The sequence below is a fragment of the Microcaecilia unicolor genome, unplaced genomic scaffold (genome assembly GCF_901765095.1).
Source record: "Microcaecilia unicolor unplaced genomic scaffold, aMicUni1.1, whole genome shotgun sequence".
NCBI classification, from domain to species: domain Eukaryota; kingdom Metazoa; phylum Chordata; class Amphibia; order Gymnophiona; family Siphonopidae; genus Microcaecilia; species Microcaecilia unicolor.
The window spans coordinates 69001-85554 of NW_021963016.1; the positions used below are offsets into that span (position 1 = coordinate 69001).

Here is a 16554-nt window from a genome sequence, read left to right on the forward strand (position 1 = left end):
TGCTGTCCTTGCACCACCACATTAAATGTTCTAGTGAGCTCTGGGGCCACCTGAGATTGCAAACCTTTATAGAATTCTAAAGGAAACCCATCCTCCCCTGGGGCTTTCCCAGTGGCCATGCTCTTAATTGCCATCTCCACCTCCAGAATTTGGATTTCCCTGCCCATCCAATCCTGATCAGCTACAGACAAACAAGGGAGGTGCAGGGATGAAACCTCGGTCTAAACAGCCTCCGCAGCATATAGCTGCTCATAGAAGGGCCAAATAAATTGGTAGTAATTTTAGTTCCTGGGGGAAGACTCCAAATGGCTAATCTATCTATCACTCCACTTCTTGAGTTGCCATTCCAATAATTTCCCTGCTCTATTACCATGCTTCATATAATGGGTCTTGGTGCATTGTAACAAGTGCTCAATATGCTGGGTGTCCACTAGATTGAGTTCCCTATGTTTAGCTTGCAATCGGGACATCATCATTAGACGGCTACATGTTTGCTTGTGATACTTCTGCAAAGATACAATGTTCGCTAACAAAAGTATAATCCCTCTTTTCTCTTGTGCCCCTTTTTATATTAAGAGCCCTCTAAGGTAATAAGCCTTACTCATATCCCACAAGACCCCTACCGGGGTATCACCAGTATCATTTAACTTCAAGTAATCCACCCAAGCTTCCTGCAGTCAGGCTTGCACCTCTGCACAATGAAGCATGGCAGTATTGGCCCTCCAATGCTGTACCCCCACAAAAAATTGAAAAAAAGTCAAGTTATGGCCAGTAGGGGCACACATAGTAAAGATTGGCAAGTCAACATCATCGGTTCTGCCTGCATATCATACCACACAAAGGGAATAGTCTTCTTAATCACTCCTCTCCTTCTGGACCCCGCAGAAGAACAATACAATTGTCCCCAACACCCGACCATCAGCTTTGCAGCTTCTGCTTCAGTCAGTCTAGTTTCTTGCAACAGTGCAATATCTACTTTTGCATCTCTTAAATTCATTTCCTCTTAATCAGGCTATTTATACCCCCTACATTTCAGGACGCAATTTTTAATCTCATAGGAGGGGTAGCGTGGCTACTCTACAGAGCTATCTCATGCGGTGTAGCTACCCTACCCCTCCTGTGGCCTTTCATGCCTCTATTCCATCCTATTGGACCTTTTCAACATGATTAACCAGAGCCCATGAGTTCTTCCCCCTACATGGAACACATTCCCTCCAAAAGCTCCCCTTCACAATCAACGGATTACCTCCTCCTTCCCTGTCCCCTCCATGCCTTCTCCACAGAGCTGCACACAAGAACATCCTCCCATTACCTATGCCCCCACCTCCCCCTCCTTCCTCCTCATGCACACACATGCAAACCCCTCATACCTGACCATGCTGCCCTTAACCCCTTGCATACGAATAATCATATCAGATTCATATTCCTAAACTGGAATCTTATGAACTGAGATTAAACAGAGATGTACTGACCCCCTCTCAGAAATCCACGACATTCTAAAACCAAAACCAAGTCTCCTCTATGACTGCTCCGTCTTCAGGTCTCTGTTTCCTGCTCTTCCGCATCTCCCACTGCAGTCTGATCCTGTGGCTCCTCATCCTCTGAAGAAGAGCTAGTTCCAGAGGCTGCAACTTCCAATCATGATGAACCCCCTTGAAGTTGCCGCGCCACTGGTGGTATATGGTCAGCTTGCTCATCCGGAGAAGAGCTGATCCCTGAAGGGGGACGTCTCCAGTGGAGATCTTTAGGTGGTGTCTTCACCGATGCCAGCAGTGGAATGCGTCCAGTACCAATTTTTTGCCTCGGAGGCTGCACAATTGCTACAGTAGAAGGCTCAAAGTCTGGAAAATGAAACCCCACACCCAAACCCTCTCAGAAATCCACAACATTCTCCAGCCAAAACCAAGTCTCCTGTATGGCTACTCCATCTTCAGGTCTCGGTTTCTTGCTCCTCTGCATTTCCCGCTGTAGTCTGAACCTGTGGCTGCTCCTCATCCTCCAAGGAAGAGCTAGTTCCAGAGGCTGCAACTTCCGATTGTGGTGAACCCTTTTGAAGCTGCCGTTGCACTGGTGATATATGGTCAGCTTGCTCATCCGGAGAAGAGCTGACCCCCAAAGGGGGATGCCTCCAATGGAGATCTTTAGGTGCTGTCTTCATCTCAGACGCATTAACATCTCTTGACCTCTGAGGAAGTGCTGAAATACGGTGCCGTGACAGGTGTTGCATGATATTGCACAAATAACATGTTTTAGTGATTCATGACCAAATCTGCGTACCTGGTTTTTCTCAAGCCATCATGTCTAACAATATCACACTCCTTTGCAGGATCTTTAAATACGAATATCAAGTCATTTTTTAATATGCTCTCTTTTTTTACTTATACACCCTGGTATGGAAGCACGGAACGAGACTGTCAAAGCGTCTGGACTCCTCCCTTGACAAAGCTTGTGGGTGAAACGGGTCCCCATTGGGAGTCATGCAATTAGGCAGTTGACAGCCAGACCCGCATCTGAAGCAAAAAAGCTAAGTGATTTGATTAGTTATATTTTTGACAAGAAGATTTTTGAATCACGTTGAATCTAAATCACACTGAATGGGTAGGTGTATTTCTCAAAAAAGCTACATAATGTATTTGTAAACAGAGGTTTTTAGGTCTGTGACGAGCTGAGCCTAGTGTGTGCCTTGATACACATTTATGATGAAGTCCGTCCTGGCACTGGGGCAATTTTGAGACCTTTTCCTCCGAAGTAAAAAACACAAAAACAATAAGAAGAAGTACAAGTAAAAAAAGAAAAAAAATATTTAAAAAGGACTAATTAAGTAAAAAAAGTATTTAAGTCTTTCAACATCTCAAAGCTATTATTTTCTCAAGCCATCTCCATCTTCCCACTGTCGTTTGTTGTACCAATGCTAAACCTCCACACTTACAATACACACGAACCCCTCCCGGGTCCAATCTGTATCCTTCAAGGGGTGTAAGCAGCTCTCAAAAGGGGTACTTGTATAGAGTTCCTTCAGATGCATCTTGCCACCATGCTCCCTGAACCGGAAGTCTTGAGATTTTTTTTTTTTAAGCAAACAAAAAGTTTTACCTAATTACCTTCCACATATGATTTTGAAGAATTACAAAGCTATTTGTTAGACAAGCCACCACAATTTCAGAAGACAGTCACCTAATTCTGATGACTATAAATCAACCCACAACAGGCTAAAATATTATTGGCTCACATGCATATGAATTTCTAATAAAAATTAATTTGACCTGCACACATACACACAATCTCTGATCATGTGGCCCACAGTTGAAAAAAAAAACTTGGATGCCCCAATCTACAAGAACGTGTGTCCTATCAGACATATGGATTCGTCCAGAAAGGGATGGAAAGCAGGAGAATGAGAAATTAGCAATTTTCAGAAGCAACAATATGTGAGTGAGAGAGTGAGAGAGAGAAGATGCAGGGCTCATAATTACCTGTATGTCATTTGTAAGCATCTGCAGGTTTTCCAGAGCATGGGCCTGAGGCGTGATGTTGCCAGTCAGGGTTGGCTCCGCTCTGGACTTCAATCTGCACTGAGGAATTTGTGGCTGAAATTCCATCGTAGGCAGAGTCCAAGTCTCCTTCCTCAGTTCAAACATGCTCTTCTCAAAGTGTTCACTGCAGAGAGAGTGCTTTCCAGGCTGGGCCCCCAGCATGTCCTGCACAAAGCCCTGGGCATCACCCTTAGTGGCACCACAGTGTTGCATCCAGAACTCTGCCAGCGAAGCATTTCTTGGAGAGGGACAGAAGGTAATCGAAGTGTTTCTTCCACTGTGGTTTCTACAATCATTAGCAAGGCAGTGAGGCATCATGGACCTGTTTCAAATAAAACAAATTGAACAATACACTGAGGTGCTATGGCTGCATATAGCGAAGATACTTACCTGTAGCAGGTATTCTCCGAGGACACCTGGCCTTATATTCTCACAGATGGGTAACATAGGTCCACATTGCCGGTCTGGAGCTTGTAACAAGCTTAAAAATAGGTCTTTGAATGCAAGATGTGGTCCACCGAGCATGCATGAGTGCCTTCCCGACAGATGCAAGAGCGCCTGACCAGCAGTACAATATAAAGCATAATAAAACGAGGCAATTCCAAGGGAAAGTGGGAGGGTATGTGACAATATAAGGCCTGCCATCCTCAGAGAATACCTGCTACAGGTATATTCGTTTTCTCCAAGGACAAAGGCCTATAATTCTCAGATAGGAATCCCTAGCTACCAGACTCACCAAAAACAGCCACCAGTGGTCAACTGGACCTCACAACGAGGGTAACAAAGTAATTAACCTGAAATTAAATACACTCTGAGTGAGAGTGCAGCCTGGAAAAGAACAAAACGGCCTACAAAGGTGGAGATGGGACTCTAGACCCCAACAGTCTGTCCTCCAAACCAACTGTTGCATCAGGAATCCTACTCAAGGCAGTAATGAGATGTGAAATGTGTGGACTGAAGACCATGTCACAGCCTTTCACATTTCTTCAATGGACGCTGACCTCGTGGGCTCCTGATGCAGCCATGGTTCTGACATTGTGTGAGTCCTGACATGACCCTCAAGGGTCAGCCCAGCCTGGGCATAAGTGAAAGAAATGCAATCTGCCAGCCAATTGGAAATGGTGAATTTCCCAACAATGACCCCCATCCTGTTGGGATCGAAAGAAACAAAAGGTTAGGTGGACTGTCTATAGAGCCTAGTCTGCTCCAAGTAAAAGGCCAATGTTCGCTTGCAGTACTTTTGCCAGGATGGGCATGAGGTCGGGGGAAGAATGTTGGCAAGACAATTGACTGGTTCAGATGGAACTCCGGCACAACCTTATGTAGGAACTTTGGATGCGTGCGGAGGAATACTCTGTTATGATGAAACTTCATATAAGGTGCATCCATCACTAAGACCTGAAGCTCACTGACCCTGCGAGCTGAAGTAACAGCCACCAAAAATATGACATTCCAGGTCAAGTACTTCAGATGACCGGAATCAAGTGGCTCAAAAGAGGTTCATCAGCTGGGTAAGAACGACATCAAGGTCCCCATGACACTGGTGGAGGTTTGACAGGGGGCTTTGACAAAAGCAAACCTCTCATGAAGCAAACAACTAGAGACTGTCCAGAGATGGACTTGCCCTCTACACGTTGATAAGCACTAATTGCACCGAGGTGATCCCTTATGGAGTTGGCCTTGAGACTAGACTCAGAGAGATGCAGAAGGTATTCAAGCAGGGTCTGTGTAGGGCAGGAAATAGGATCTAGAGCCTTGCCCTCAGAACAGACAGAAAACCTCACCCTCGGCAGATCTCTCGGGCAACACCCATGCTGAGGGACCAATTTTCCCATCAGGTAAGTGGCCCTGAGGAGCATCCCGTGCTGGTGTGACCAATGCTACATCTGGACAGCCTCTTGACACAGAAGGCGTGATCCGGTGCCACCCTGCTTGTTCATGTAGTAAATGGCAGCCTGACTGACTGTTTGAATGAGTACAATTTGGTTGTTCAGCTGATCCCTGAAAGCTTTTAGAATTCCGGATCACCCGGAGCTCTAGAAGGTTCATTTAGAGATCTGTTTACTGGGCTGCCCAAGCACTTGGATATGAAGCCTGTCTAAATGAGCTCCCTACCCTAGGTGGGATACATCCATCATCATCAGCAATTTCATAGGCTTTGGAATTTGAAATGGGTGTCCCAGAGTCAAACTGGATCGAACTGTCCACCAGAGTAGGGTCTGAACCAGCTCTGACAGAATTCAAATGACATCCTATAGGTTCCCCGTGGCCTGACATTACTGGGAAGCTAGGGTCCTCTGGGAAGTTCTCATGTGAAGATGTGCCATGGGTGTCAAATGAACAGTACAGGCCATGTGGCCCAATAACCTCAACATCTGATGGGCTGTGACCTGCCGAGCTACTTGGACTTGAGTGGTGAGAGAGACGTCTGCTCACACCACAGGGAGAAAAGCTTGAGACGGATCAGTGTCTAGCAGGGCTCCAATGAACTCCAATCGCTCAGGGAGCAGATGGGACTTGAAGTAGTTTAAAACGAAATCTAGTAGCTCTAACACCCAAATAGTCCTCCTCATGGACTCCTGAGCACCGTCCTGCGATATGCTCTTCACCAGCCAATCATCCAGATAAGGCAAGACATGGATTCCCAGTATGCTTAGTGACAATGCAACTACTGCAAGACACTTGGTGAAAAACATGGGAGCCAATGCAAGGCCAAAAGGCAGCTCGCAATATTGGAAATGATGTGTCCCCAGCTGGAATCAAAGATACATCAAGTATTGGGATAGAACTATAAGCATCCTTTAAGTTCAGAGAGCACAGCCAATCATTTTCCTGAAGCAAGGGAAGCAGGTGCCCAGGGAAATCATCATGAACTTTTCCTTGACCAGGAATTTGTTCAGGCTCCTTGTCTAGGATGGGACACATCCCCTGTTTTGTTTTGTTTTGCACAAGGAAGTATCTGGAATACAAGCCCTTCCCTTTTCCCCCTGTTGGATCGGGTTCAACTGCATGGGCCTTGAGAAGGGTAGAGAGTTCCTCTGCAAGTACCTGCTTGTGCTGAAAGCAGAAGTGATGTGCTCTTGGTGGGCAATATGGTGGTCTCTGAAGCAAATACAGGGCGTAACCGAGACAGACTATCTGAAGAAGCCACCGGTCAGAGGTTATAAAGGGCCACCTTCCTTGGTAAAACTTCAGCCTCCCTCCAACTGGCAAGTCATCTAGGATTGTCACTTTTACAGCAGCTATGCTCTGCTGGAGCCAGTCAAAAGCTCATCCCCTGCTTTGACTGGGGAGCTGTCTGGGCCTTAGGTGCACGCTGGGGCTGAGCCTGCTGAGGCTGGGGAGAAGAAACAGTATACATCTGCTTTTGCGAGCAATAAGTACTCCTCTTCGACGACAAAATACCTTCTAGAGGAGGAGGCAGGTGCAGAAGGTGCCTGGCAGGAGAGAAATTGATGGTGTCAGTGTGCTTCTTGATGAGGTCAGCGACCTCCTCAACCTTCTCTCCAAAAAGATTATCTCCACAGCACGTGGCATCCACCAATTTCTGCTGGACCGCCAGGTCCAAGTCAGAGATACACAGCTATAAGAGTCTGCGCATCTCTGGGCAAAGATCCTAGAGGCCACATCAAAGTGTAGTAGGCACCCCTCGCCAAGAACTTATGACATGCCTTCTGCTGCTTGACCAGCTAGTGAACAGATTCAGCCTGCTCCAGTTGGAGAGAGTCTGCTAAATCTGACATACTGTGCACCAAGGACTGCAAGTACAGGCTCGTATAGAAATGGTACATTTGGATATGGGAGATAAGCATGGAGGCGTGATACATCTTCCACCCAAAAGAATCCAGGGTTCTAGCTTCTCTGCCAGGAGGTACAGAAGTATAATCCCTAGAACTCCTTGCCTTTTTGAGCACGGATTCTACCACTAGGGAATGAGGCGGCAACTGGGGCCTATTAAACCCAGGGGAAGACTGAATCCAGTACATGGTGTCAATCTTCTTGGGGAGGAGAGGGACAGAAAAAGGGGACTCCCAGTTCTTCACTTAAATGTCTCTTAAGATCTCATGAAGCGGTACCGTCACAGCCTCTCTAGGAGGAGAGTCATAGTCCAGGACCTTGAACATCTTAGCCCTGGGCTCGTCCTTCACTTCCAAAGAACTGGGAAGGCAGCCACCATCTCCTTTACAAAAGAGAGAAAGGAAAGGCTCTCAGGTGGAGACTTCTTCCTTTCCTGTGGAAGGGAGGGATCAAATGGGATGCCATAGGACGACTCCTCTAAAAAGTACCGTGAAACCTCTTCTGAGTCCCATGAGCGCTCCTCATCAGTATCAGCCAAGATTTCCTTGTGAGAGGGCCAAGACTGAGACCGCCTCAACATAGAGGTGTCAGCTCCAGCCTCGACTGGCAAAGCTTCCTTCACCAACGTCAAGGGTGTGCCAACACGGGTGGCAGTCAACCCTGAGACCACAAGTAGCATCGGCATCAGAGATCTCACTGCAGGCTGATAGCCATGCATAACTGTAGCAAGAGACATGGCTGACGCAAGCATCACAGATGCTGATGCACTTCTGCAAGACCCCACAAACAGCTGGGAGCAAGGCCTAGAGGAGCTCATCCAGGCCGACATTGGGAAAGGCTGGGGTGCCAGTGTAGAAGAAAGCTGCTGAATCTGTGGGATCAAAGCGGGTGCCTGGTCCTGGCTGTGTGGAGACCCACACATTGACACCTCCTGTATGGAGTCCTCCCTGCGCAGATGCTTCTCAGGGACCGGTGAAATCCTCGGTGCCCCAGTTCCCAGCACCATGCGCTGAGGGGGATCGATGTTGATGCTTCTTCCGATGCCTAGCATAGATGCTTCCCAGAGTGGAAGAGGACGACGTCAAGCCCAACTCAGGGTCAGGTCCTGGGGTGGGGGCTGCATAGTGGCTGGTTTTGAGGCAGGTGGAGACCCTCTTGATGCATGGTTACTCCCAGCGTACAAGGGTTTTGCAGCCATATGGACCAACGTACCCGAAGCCGATGTCAAAGACATCGATACCAACACTGATGCTGAGGCTTCAAACCTAGTTCCAAAAATCTTTTCTCTCTGAACCTCTCTGGCCAACAATGTTCTCTTCTTCTTACGAAGACAGAGAATACAGTTTGCAGAGATATGATCAGCCCCCAAAAATGGGTATCCTTGCTAGAGATGGTCCTGTCAGGGCCGCTGGGGGGAGAAGGCAAAATTCCCCAGGACCAGCCTCCAAGGAGCACAATCACCGCAGACACAGGAACAAAACTTTTTACTGCCTGTGGGAATGGTAAAATGTTCTTTTCCTCCCCGCAAGTCTCACCTACAGGTTCCTGCAGCCAGCAGCAATTCACAGTGAGTGGCCATCTCCGTGGCCCTCCTTCTGCCGCATTCCTGCTTAGCGCCAAAAACAGGAAGAGCAGTAGAGAGAGGGCGCAGAGGGACTGTAAATTGCTGCCAGGTGCAGGAAGCTGTAGGCGAGACCAGCGGGGAGGAGGAAGGGGTGAGAGAAAAGCGACAGTGGCCGGAGGACCCCTGAAGATTTTTTGCCCCAGGCCCAGCTTTGTCTCTTGGCAGCCCTGGATCCTGTTGCATCAAGTGCAGTGCTTGAAACCACTGGGACCGATGACCTAAAAGGAAAAACAGCTGTGGGCAAATCAGTGACTCAATGATGCTAAAACAACCAAAAAACGTACCTTCACAAAGAAAAGAGAAAAGGGAAAACCCCAAATCAAAGCCCAGGCCTAAATGTGCCTAGTGAGCGCGCTAAAGCAAAGAAAACTTAGAAAAAGGAATTAAATAAATCCCGAAAGAGGTATTAGAAAAATGGAAGGCACAAAAAGACCAAATCCGAAGCAGCTGAGAGGGGTGGATAACGAACACACTCTCTCCTCAAACAGTGGAAAAAAAAATAACTGCTGGTCCCGTGCTCCTGTGGTGGGCAGGAAGGCACTCACGCATGCGCAGTGGAGCGCATCTCACACTCAAAGACCTATTTTTAAGCTTGCTACAAGCTCTGGGCCGGCAATGTAAACCCGCGTTACCCATCTGCAAGAATTATAGGCCTGCTTGTCCTCGGAGAATATCATTTACACCCCAGGGAAGCTCCTAGGGGTGGTAAATAAGAAATAGCTAAAACTTAGCTGCCCCAGGAGACTGACAACACTTGTTGTCAGTCTCATGGGGCAGTGATAACAATTTGGAAATCAAAGGATTGGCTAAAGCTTCCGAATTTCAGTAACCTCTTAAAGCTGCAAACAAAACAGAAGTCATTGTAGCATGTCCCACCAGAGCTCTGGGGTCAATACTCAAGAGTGAATTAACTGGTTTAAGCAAGACTCTAATCCAGTTAACTCACGCTGACTGGGCCCTGGGGGAATATTCAGTAGCACCTACCCAGATAGTGGTTACAGGAGATACTCTGTGGCAGTAAAAACAAAACCAGCTACTGTGTGGGCAGTCTGTGGGTGGAACTGGCACTTAACTGGATAAGTTAATTGGCAAATAGGACCACATAAATAGCACTCCTATCTCTGTCTGGTTTAACTTATCTGGTTAAGTGCCAGCCATCCGTATATACCCAGATATTTAATGATGGTATTCAGACATGGCCCGACAATTTCAGCAGCAGCCATCAGTATTTAAAAAACAAACATTGACCACCACCAGCTGAATATTACCCCTTCAGAAATTGTTTTTTTTAAACAACCAAAAAACGTACCTTCACAAAGATGTGCCCTATGGCCGAAATGCCACCTACAATGATTAGATAATCATTGGGAGGCAGGGATAGTGCTGAGCAGACTTATACGGTCTGTGCCAGAGCCGGTGGTGGGAGGCGGGGCTGGTGGTTGGGAGGCGGGGATAGTGCTGGGCAGACTTATACGGTCTGTGCCAGAGCCAGTGGTGGGAGGTGGGGCTGGTGGGTGGGAGGCGGGGATAGTGCTGGGCAAACTTATATGGTCTGTGCCGGGGCTGGTGGTTGGGAGACGGGGATAGTGCTGGGCAGACTTATACGGTCTGTGCCAGAGCCGATGGTGGGAGGCGGGGCTGGTGGGTGGGAGGCGGGGATAGTGCTGGGCAGACTTATACGGTCTGTGCCCTGAAGAGCACAGGTACAAATCAAAGTAGGGTATACACAAAAAGTAGCACATAAGAGTTATCTTGTTGGGCAGACTGGATGGACCGTGCAGGTCTTTTTCTGCCGTCATCTACTATGTTACTATGTTAATACATTGCAAAATAAGAGCCCAGTTTTCTTAACACTAAAAAAAGCACCCTTTCATAAAACCAATTGCACATGTTTGAAGGCCCCTACCCACAAACATTCTTACACTGCTTTGACTGCCTCTTTGGAAGCAGCTAGGCGCTGTATAAAATTTTTAATACATATATACAGTGAACCCAAAAAGAACTGTAGTTTGAAAAAATATTTTTTAAAACTTTTTTTTTACAGTGCTGCCACCTAATCCACAAGGAAAACCCTTGTAAAGCAATATTATACCAAGATGACCTCAAATCTCCCAATAGGGACAAAACCAAAGGTAATGACATATTCCACTATCATGACTGGGAGTCAGTTATTATCATTGGTCATAAATAGAGTGCAAGGAGAAAAAAAAAAGAATCTGCACAAAAAAAAAAACCTCCTATATCAAGGAGAAAAATTACTGATTAAAAAAAAACCCCTTACACCTTGCACATAAGAATAAGGTGAAAGCACATGTAAAAATATAAATAGATCTAATACTCAAAAAATTTGAAATATATATCCAAAACCAAAAAGAAAAAACGCAAAAAATATGCCCACAGGAACCCCCTCAAAGCTAGCAAGGTAACCGCCTATAAAGAAAGAAAAGAAATCACAAGAAAAAAAAAAAAGGGGAGGAGGCAAGAGTTACAAAGAACAGCTCAAAACCCCCAACAACCCCTAACAAATCACTTAGCTGGAAAAACCTCCGATCCTCTATATCTCAAACATCCTCAAAATGGCTTAATGTAGATCCTGCTGGTCATAATCTGATCTTTCAAACTTATGCAGTGCACTGCCGGTTCACTACTACTACTACTAAACATTTCTAGAGCGCTACTAGGGTTACGCAGCGCTGTACAAATTAATAACTACGGACGGTCCCTGCTCAGAAGAGCTTACACTGGACACAAACATGTCTGCAAAGAAACTCCTACCTCAACAAGAGCGCCTCGTTTTGCAAAAAAATTGCTGCTTCAGGAGAAGAAGATCACACCATTGTAGTAAGACTCCAGAGGGTCTCCTTCCACCCTATTTATGACCAATGATAATACCCGACTCCCATTTATGATAGTGGAATATTTCATTACCTTTGGTTTTGCCCCTATTGGGAGATTTGAGGTCAACTTGGTTTAATATTGCTTTACAAGGGTTTTCCTTGTGAATTAGGTGGCAGTACTAAAAAAATTTTCTAACTACAATTTATTTATTTGTTTGTTTGTTGCATTTGTATCCCACATTTTCCCACCTATTTGCAGGCTCAATGTGGCTTACATAGTATCGTTAAGGCGTCTGCCCAGTCAGTTGATAGCAAATACAAGGTTGTATAGTGATTGAATGAGGTATATGTGGAGGGTCAGAAGGGATGAAGACTGTGTTCTTTTTGGGTTCACTTTAGTTTTGTGTAGTTTGTTATCCCTTTAAGTTGAATAGATTTAATACATATACACATATATATTTTAAAGCCATACTCTTCCCAAGAATACATTCCAGCTGTCTTCAGCTGAAAAGTGCTCTCTACTCGTCTGAAAGGGAGGGTAAATAGATCTTGCTCAGCAAAGCTGAACTTGGTTCTGCTGCCCCTCTCCTTGTATTAGCTTTCAGCTCTCAGTCTAATCCCTTCTCATTCCAGTATCTTGTTATCGAGAGATAGGCTTGAAGAATAAGAAAACCTCTCACCTTCCCCCAAGACTCCTACACGTCCATTCACTCAGGAGAAAAGAAAGCCATGCAGAGAGTCCTTTTTTTTTCAGTTGCAACCGATTTTCACCATAATTTTATCACCTACAGTAACTGGCTTTTAAAATTCACAAATCATGACAACAGTCACAAGCAATGCCTTAGCCCCAGCATAGACTTTTACCCCTCTAGCAGAGCAACATAGAGTTGATGAAATCTCTCAGCTCCAAGTGACTCTTAAGAATGTAAGAGCAGTCATACTAGGTCAGACCAATGGTCCATGTAGCCCAGTATCCTGCTTCCAACAGTGGCCAATCCAGGTCACAAATATCTGGCAGAAATCCAATTAGTAGCAACATTCCATATAGAACTCCAAAGAATAGCAAGATTCTGGAATCCTAAAGAGTACAAGACTCCATGAAGAATCTCAATTAGTAGCAACATTCCATGCTACCAATCCTGGGGCAAGCAGTGGCTTCCCCCTTGGACATTGAAAGCCACAAAATTCCCACAAAACTAAAGTAACTTACCTGTAGCAGGTGTTCTGAGGAAACAGACAGACTTGAATCCTCACACATGGGGTAACATCACAAACAGCGCCCCATGTGGGAAACAGTATCCCAGCAACTTTTCCTAGATGCACTTGGGTCATCTCAACATGAACGTGTGCCGTTGTTGTGTGGGACCGCCTCAATCTACAACCGCTTGAGAAGGTGGAAGAGTTTGAGGATTCAAGACCTGCTGTCCTTGAAGAACACCTGCTATAGGTAAGTAACTGTTTTCTCCAAGAACTAGCAGGAATGTGAGCCATCATGCATGGGACACCCTAGCTTCAACAGAAATAAAAATGGAAAAAGAGCACAACAAATGGTGCTGCTACAGGCAGACACCAATATATTTTGGTGGCAACACACTGTTTTATGATTTCAATCATTTTTTCATATTGGCTATTATCGTGTTGGGAGTCCTATTCTAAGTAATACCAAGATGTGAATGTGTGGACTGAAAATCTTGTTCCATCCCGCATATCTCCTTCAATGGAGGCTGATCTGGGCATTTGAAGGAAATGCAGTCTGTTAGCCAGCTGGAAAGGCAGCCCAAATCCTGTTTGGATCAAAAACCAAAATGCTAAGTTGACTTTTGTATTCCAGGTTGAAGACCAAGGCTCTCTTGAGGTCCAAAGTGTGCAAAGCATTTTCACCTTTGTGGGCATGCAGTTAAGGAAAAAAGGCTGGAATTGTTGACTGGTTAGAGTGGAACTCCGACACAACTTTTTTATTTTAAATATATATATGCCAAATAAAGCATAACGAATTACAATACACATTTTCTCACTTTTCCATTTTTACAATCTACGCTACCCTGACAACTTTAAGAAAGAACTTCAGATGGGTGCACAGACCCACTACAGTAAAGTCTTGATTATCTGACCTAAACGGGACCAATCCGTTGTCGGATAAATAAAAAGTCAGATAATATGGAAAACAAAGTCATGAAAGACTCCTGAGGAAATTAGAAAGTCATGGGATAGGAGGTAATGTCCTATTGTGGATTAAAAACTGGTTAAAAAGGCATAAAACAGTGAGTAGGGTTAAATTGTCAGTATTCTCAATGGAGAAGGCCAGATATAGTGGGGTTCCCCAGGGGTCTGTGCTGGGACTGCTGTTTTTTAATATATTTATAAAATAATCTAGAGGTGGGAATAACTAGTGAGGTAATTAAATTTGCCGATGACACAAAAGTTATTCACAGTTGTTAAATTGCAAGAGGATTGTGAAAAATTGCAAGAAGATCTTACGAGACTAGGAATCCAAATGGCAGATGGCATTTAATGCGAGCAAGGGCAATGTGATGCTATATGATTCAAGGTTCCACATTAGGAGTCACTGACAAGGAAAAGGATCTAGGTGTCATCGTTGATGATATGTTGAAACCTTCTGCTCAGTGTGCAGCGACAGCTAAGAAAGCAAATAGAATGATAGGCATCATTAGGAAAAGAATGGAAAACAAAAATAATGTTATAATGCCTTTTTAGCACTCCATGGTGCAACCACACCTTGAGGCATATTTTCAAAGCACTTTGGGAGGCTAAGTGCTTTGAAAATGAGCCTGCTTGAATACTGTGTGCAGTTCTGGTCACCGCATCTCAAAAAAGATATAGCAGAATTAGAAAAGGTACAGAGAAGGGCGATGAAAATGATAAAGTGGATGGGGCATCTTCCCTACAAAGACATGCTAAAGCGGCTAGGGTAGACGTGAATCACTTATTTATTCTTTCCAAAAATACTAGGACTAGGGGGCTATTAATGTAGTAAATTTAACACAAATCAGAGAAAATATTTCTTCAGTCAACATGTAATTAAACTCTGGAATTCGGTGCCAGAGAATTGTGGTAAAAGCACAGGTTTGAAAAAGGTTTGGATAATTCCCTAAAAGAAAAGTCCATAAGCCATTATTAAGAGAATGTGGTAAAAGGGGTTAATCTAGCTAGGTTTAAAAGAGGCTTGGATAAATTCCTGGAGGAAAAATTCATAAGCTGTCATTAAGGTAGACCTGGAGCAACCCACTGCATATCCCCACGGTTAAGTAACATGGAACCTTGCTACTTTTTAGGACTCTGCCAGGTACTTGTGACCTGGACTGGCCACTGTTAGGAACAGGAGTATGGAGACTCTTATGTTCTCAAGTTTCTATTCTGCAAAAGCTGGTACTCCTTGTCCCACAGAAATGCACTGGGCCATTTTGGGGGGATTAATTTCTCCTGAATTACTGGTCCAATCTGACCCATTTTCAAACCTGATGTGTCTATTTACAGGTTTTCCCCCACATGCCAAGTGGTATTTCATTCCATTCAATTTTTCAAGGGTTATTTTGCCCTTTTGACTTTGTATAATTCTTTCTAACTTCCTTTGTGTTAGAAAGAAATAAAATTGAAGGCTGGGGTGGGGGGAAGAAGGCAATGAATCCATGGGTAGCTCCGACTTTGCTGGAGTAAGGATGAGAAAGAAGCTGTTGGATCAACCCTCACCTCCTTCCAAAAAAAAAAAAAAGGCCCGAACAACTAAAAAGCCCACTGAAAAATGGAAATCAAGCCTTCAAGCAGTAGAGGCATATGAAGGGTTGAAGAGGGAGAAAGAGTTCCAGAAAGCAGCCTACAGAGGTGTGCGAGGATGAAAATCAGTAAGGCAGTGACAGCAAGGGGTGTGTGTGTGTGAAAGCAGCTGTGCCAGAGTAGCTGGCGACATGTGAACTACGGTAAAAGTATGTCTGAGACAGCCCCACAGCGTGTCAAGAGAGAAAAACAGATGCAAACACCGGACAGAAATGGAAACAGAAAGGGATCAAGGAAAGAAAAAAAACCCAAAAGTAACCAAGAGAGATCACTAGAAAATGCTAGACAGAAAAGTTAAATGAATGGCTGGAATCTGTGGCTCTTAAGCCTCTCTATTTTCCTGTACAAATTCAGCACCCCCCCCCCCCCCCACACACACCACCTTTACTAACCAGAGTAAAGCTCAAGTTGTTTATAGGACTTTGGGTTTGGCCTTGAATACAGCCTCACCATCATGACTAACTGGGCTAGCACATTTAAGTTTAAACTCAACCAGGAAAAAACGCAGTGCCTCATCCTCTCCTCCCAGTTTAACAAGTCCATACCGGGCTCAGTTACTGCGCAGAACATCACCATTCCTGTCGCTGCCAGTATGAGACTCCTTGGGGTCATTCTGGACCCCCACTTGACTCCTGAGCTCCAAGTTTTGTCCATCACAAAGCGCCTGCTCCTTTCCATGAGGTCCCTTAAGCGTATCAAGCAGTTCCTCCCTTTTGACCTGTTCAGGACGCTAATCCATTCCCTCGTCTTAAGCCACTTCGACTACTGCATGGAATTTATACTGGTTTCAAAGAACACATCCTTTAAAAACTTCAGACTGCACAGAACACGGAGGCGCGACTGCTATTTGGCAAATCGCGGTTTGAGGCAGCGAAGCCCCTCTGTGAAAAGCTCCACTGGCTCCCGGATCAAAGAACAAATTGAATTCAAAGTCTGTGTTCTCGTTCACAAGATTGTCTACGGGGAGGCC

The 16554-nt window shown here is 45.2% G+C and overlaps 1 protein-coding gene across 1 annotated transcript in view; it reads right to left on the reverse strand.

Moving 5' to 3' along the window:
• The window catches only part of LOC115458751, a gene marked incomplete at its 3' end in the record, with an annotated part of 102423 nt that overhangs the window by 68968 nt on the left and 16901 nt on the right, over positions 1-16554 (reverse strand). Inside the window, exon 2 of the mRNA XM_030188564.1 lies at positions 3474-3855. Coding sequence (XP_030044424.1) covers positions 3474-3851 — 378 coding nt within the window. The remainder of the gene's footprint in view (positions 1-3473; positions 3856-16554) is intronic.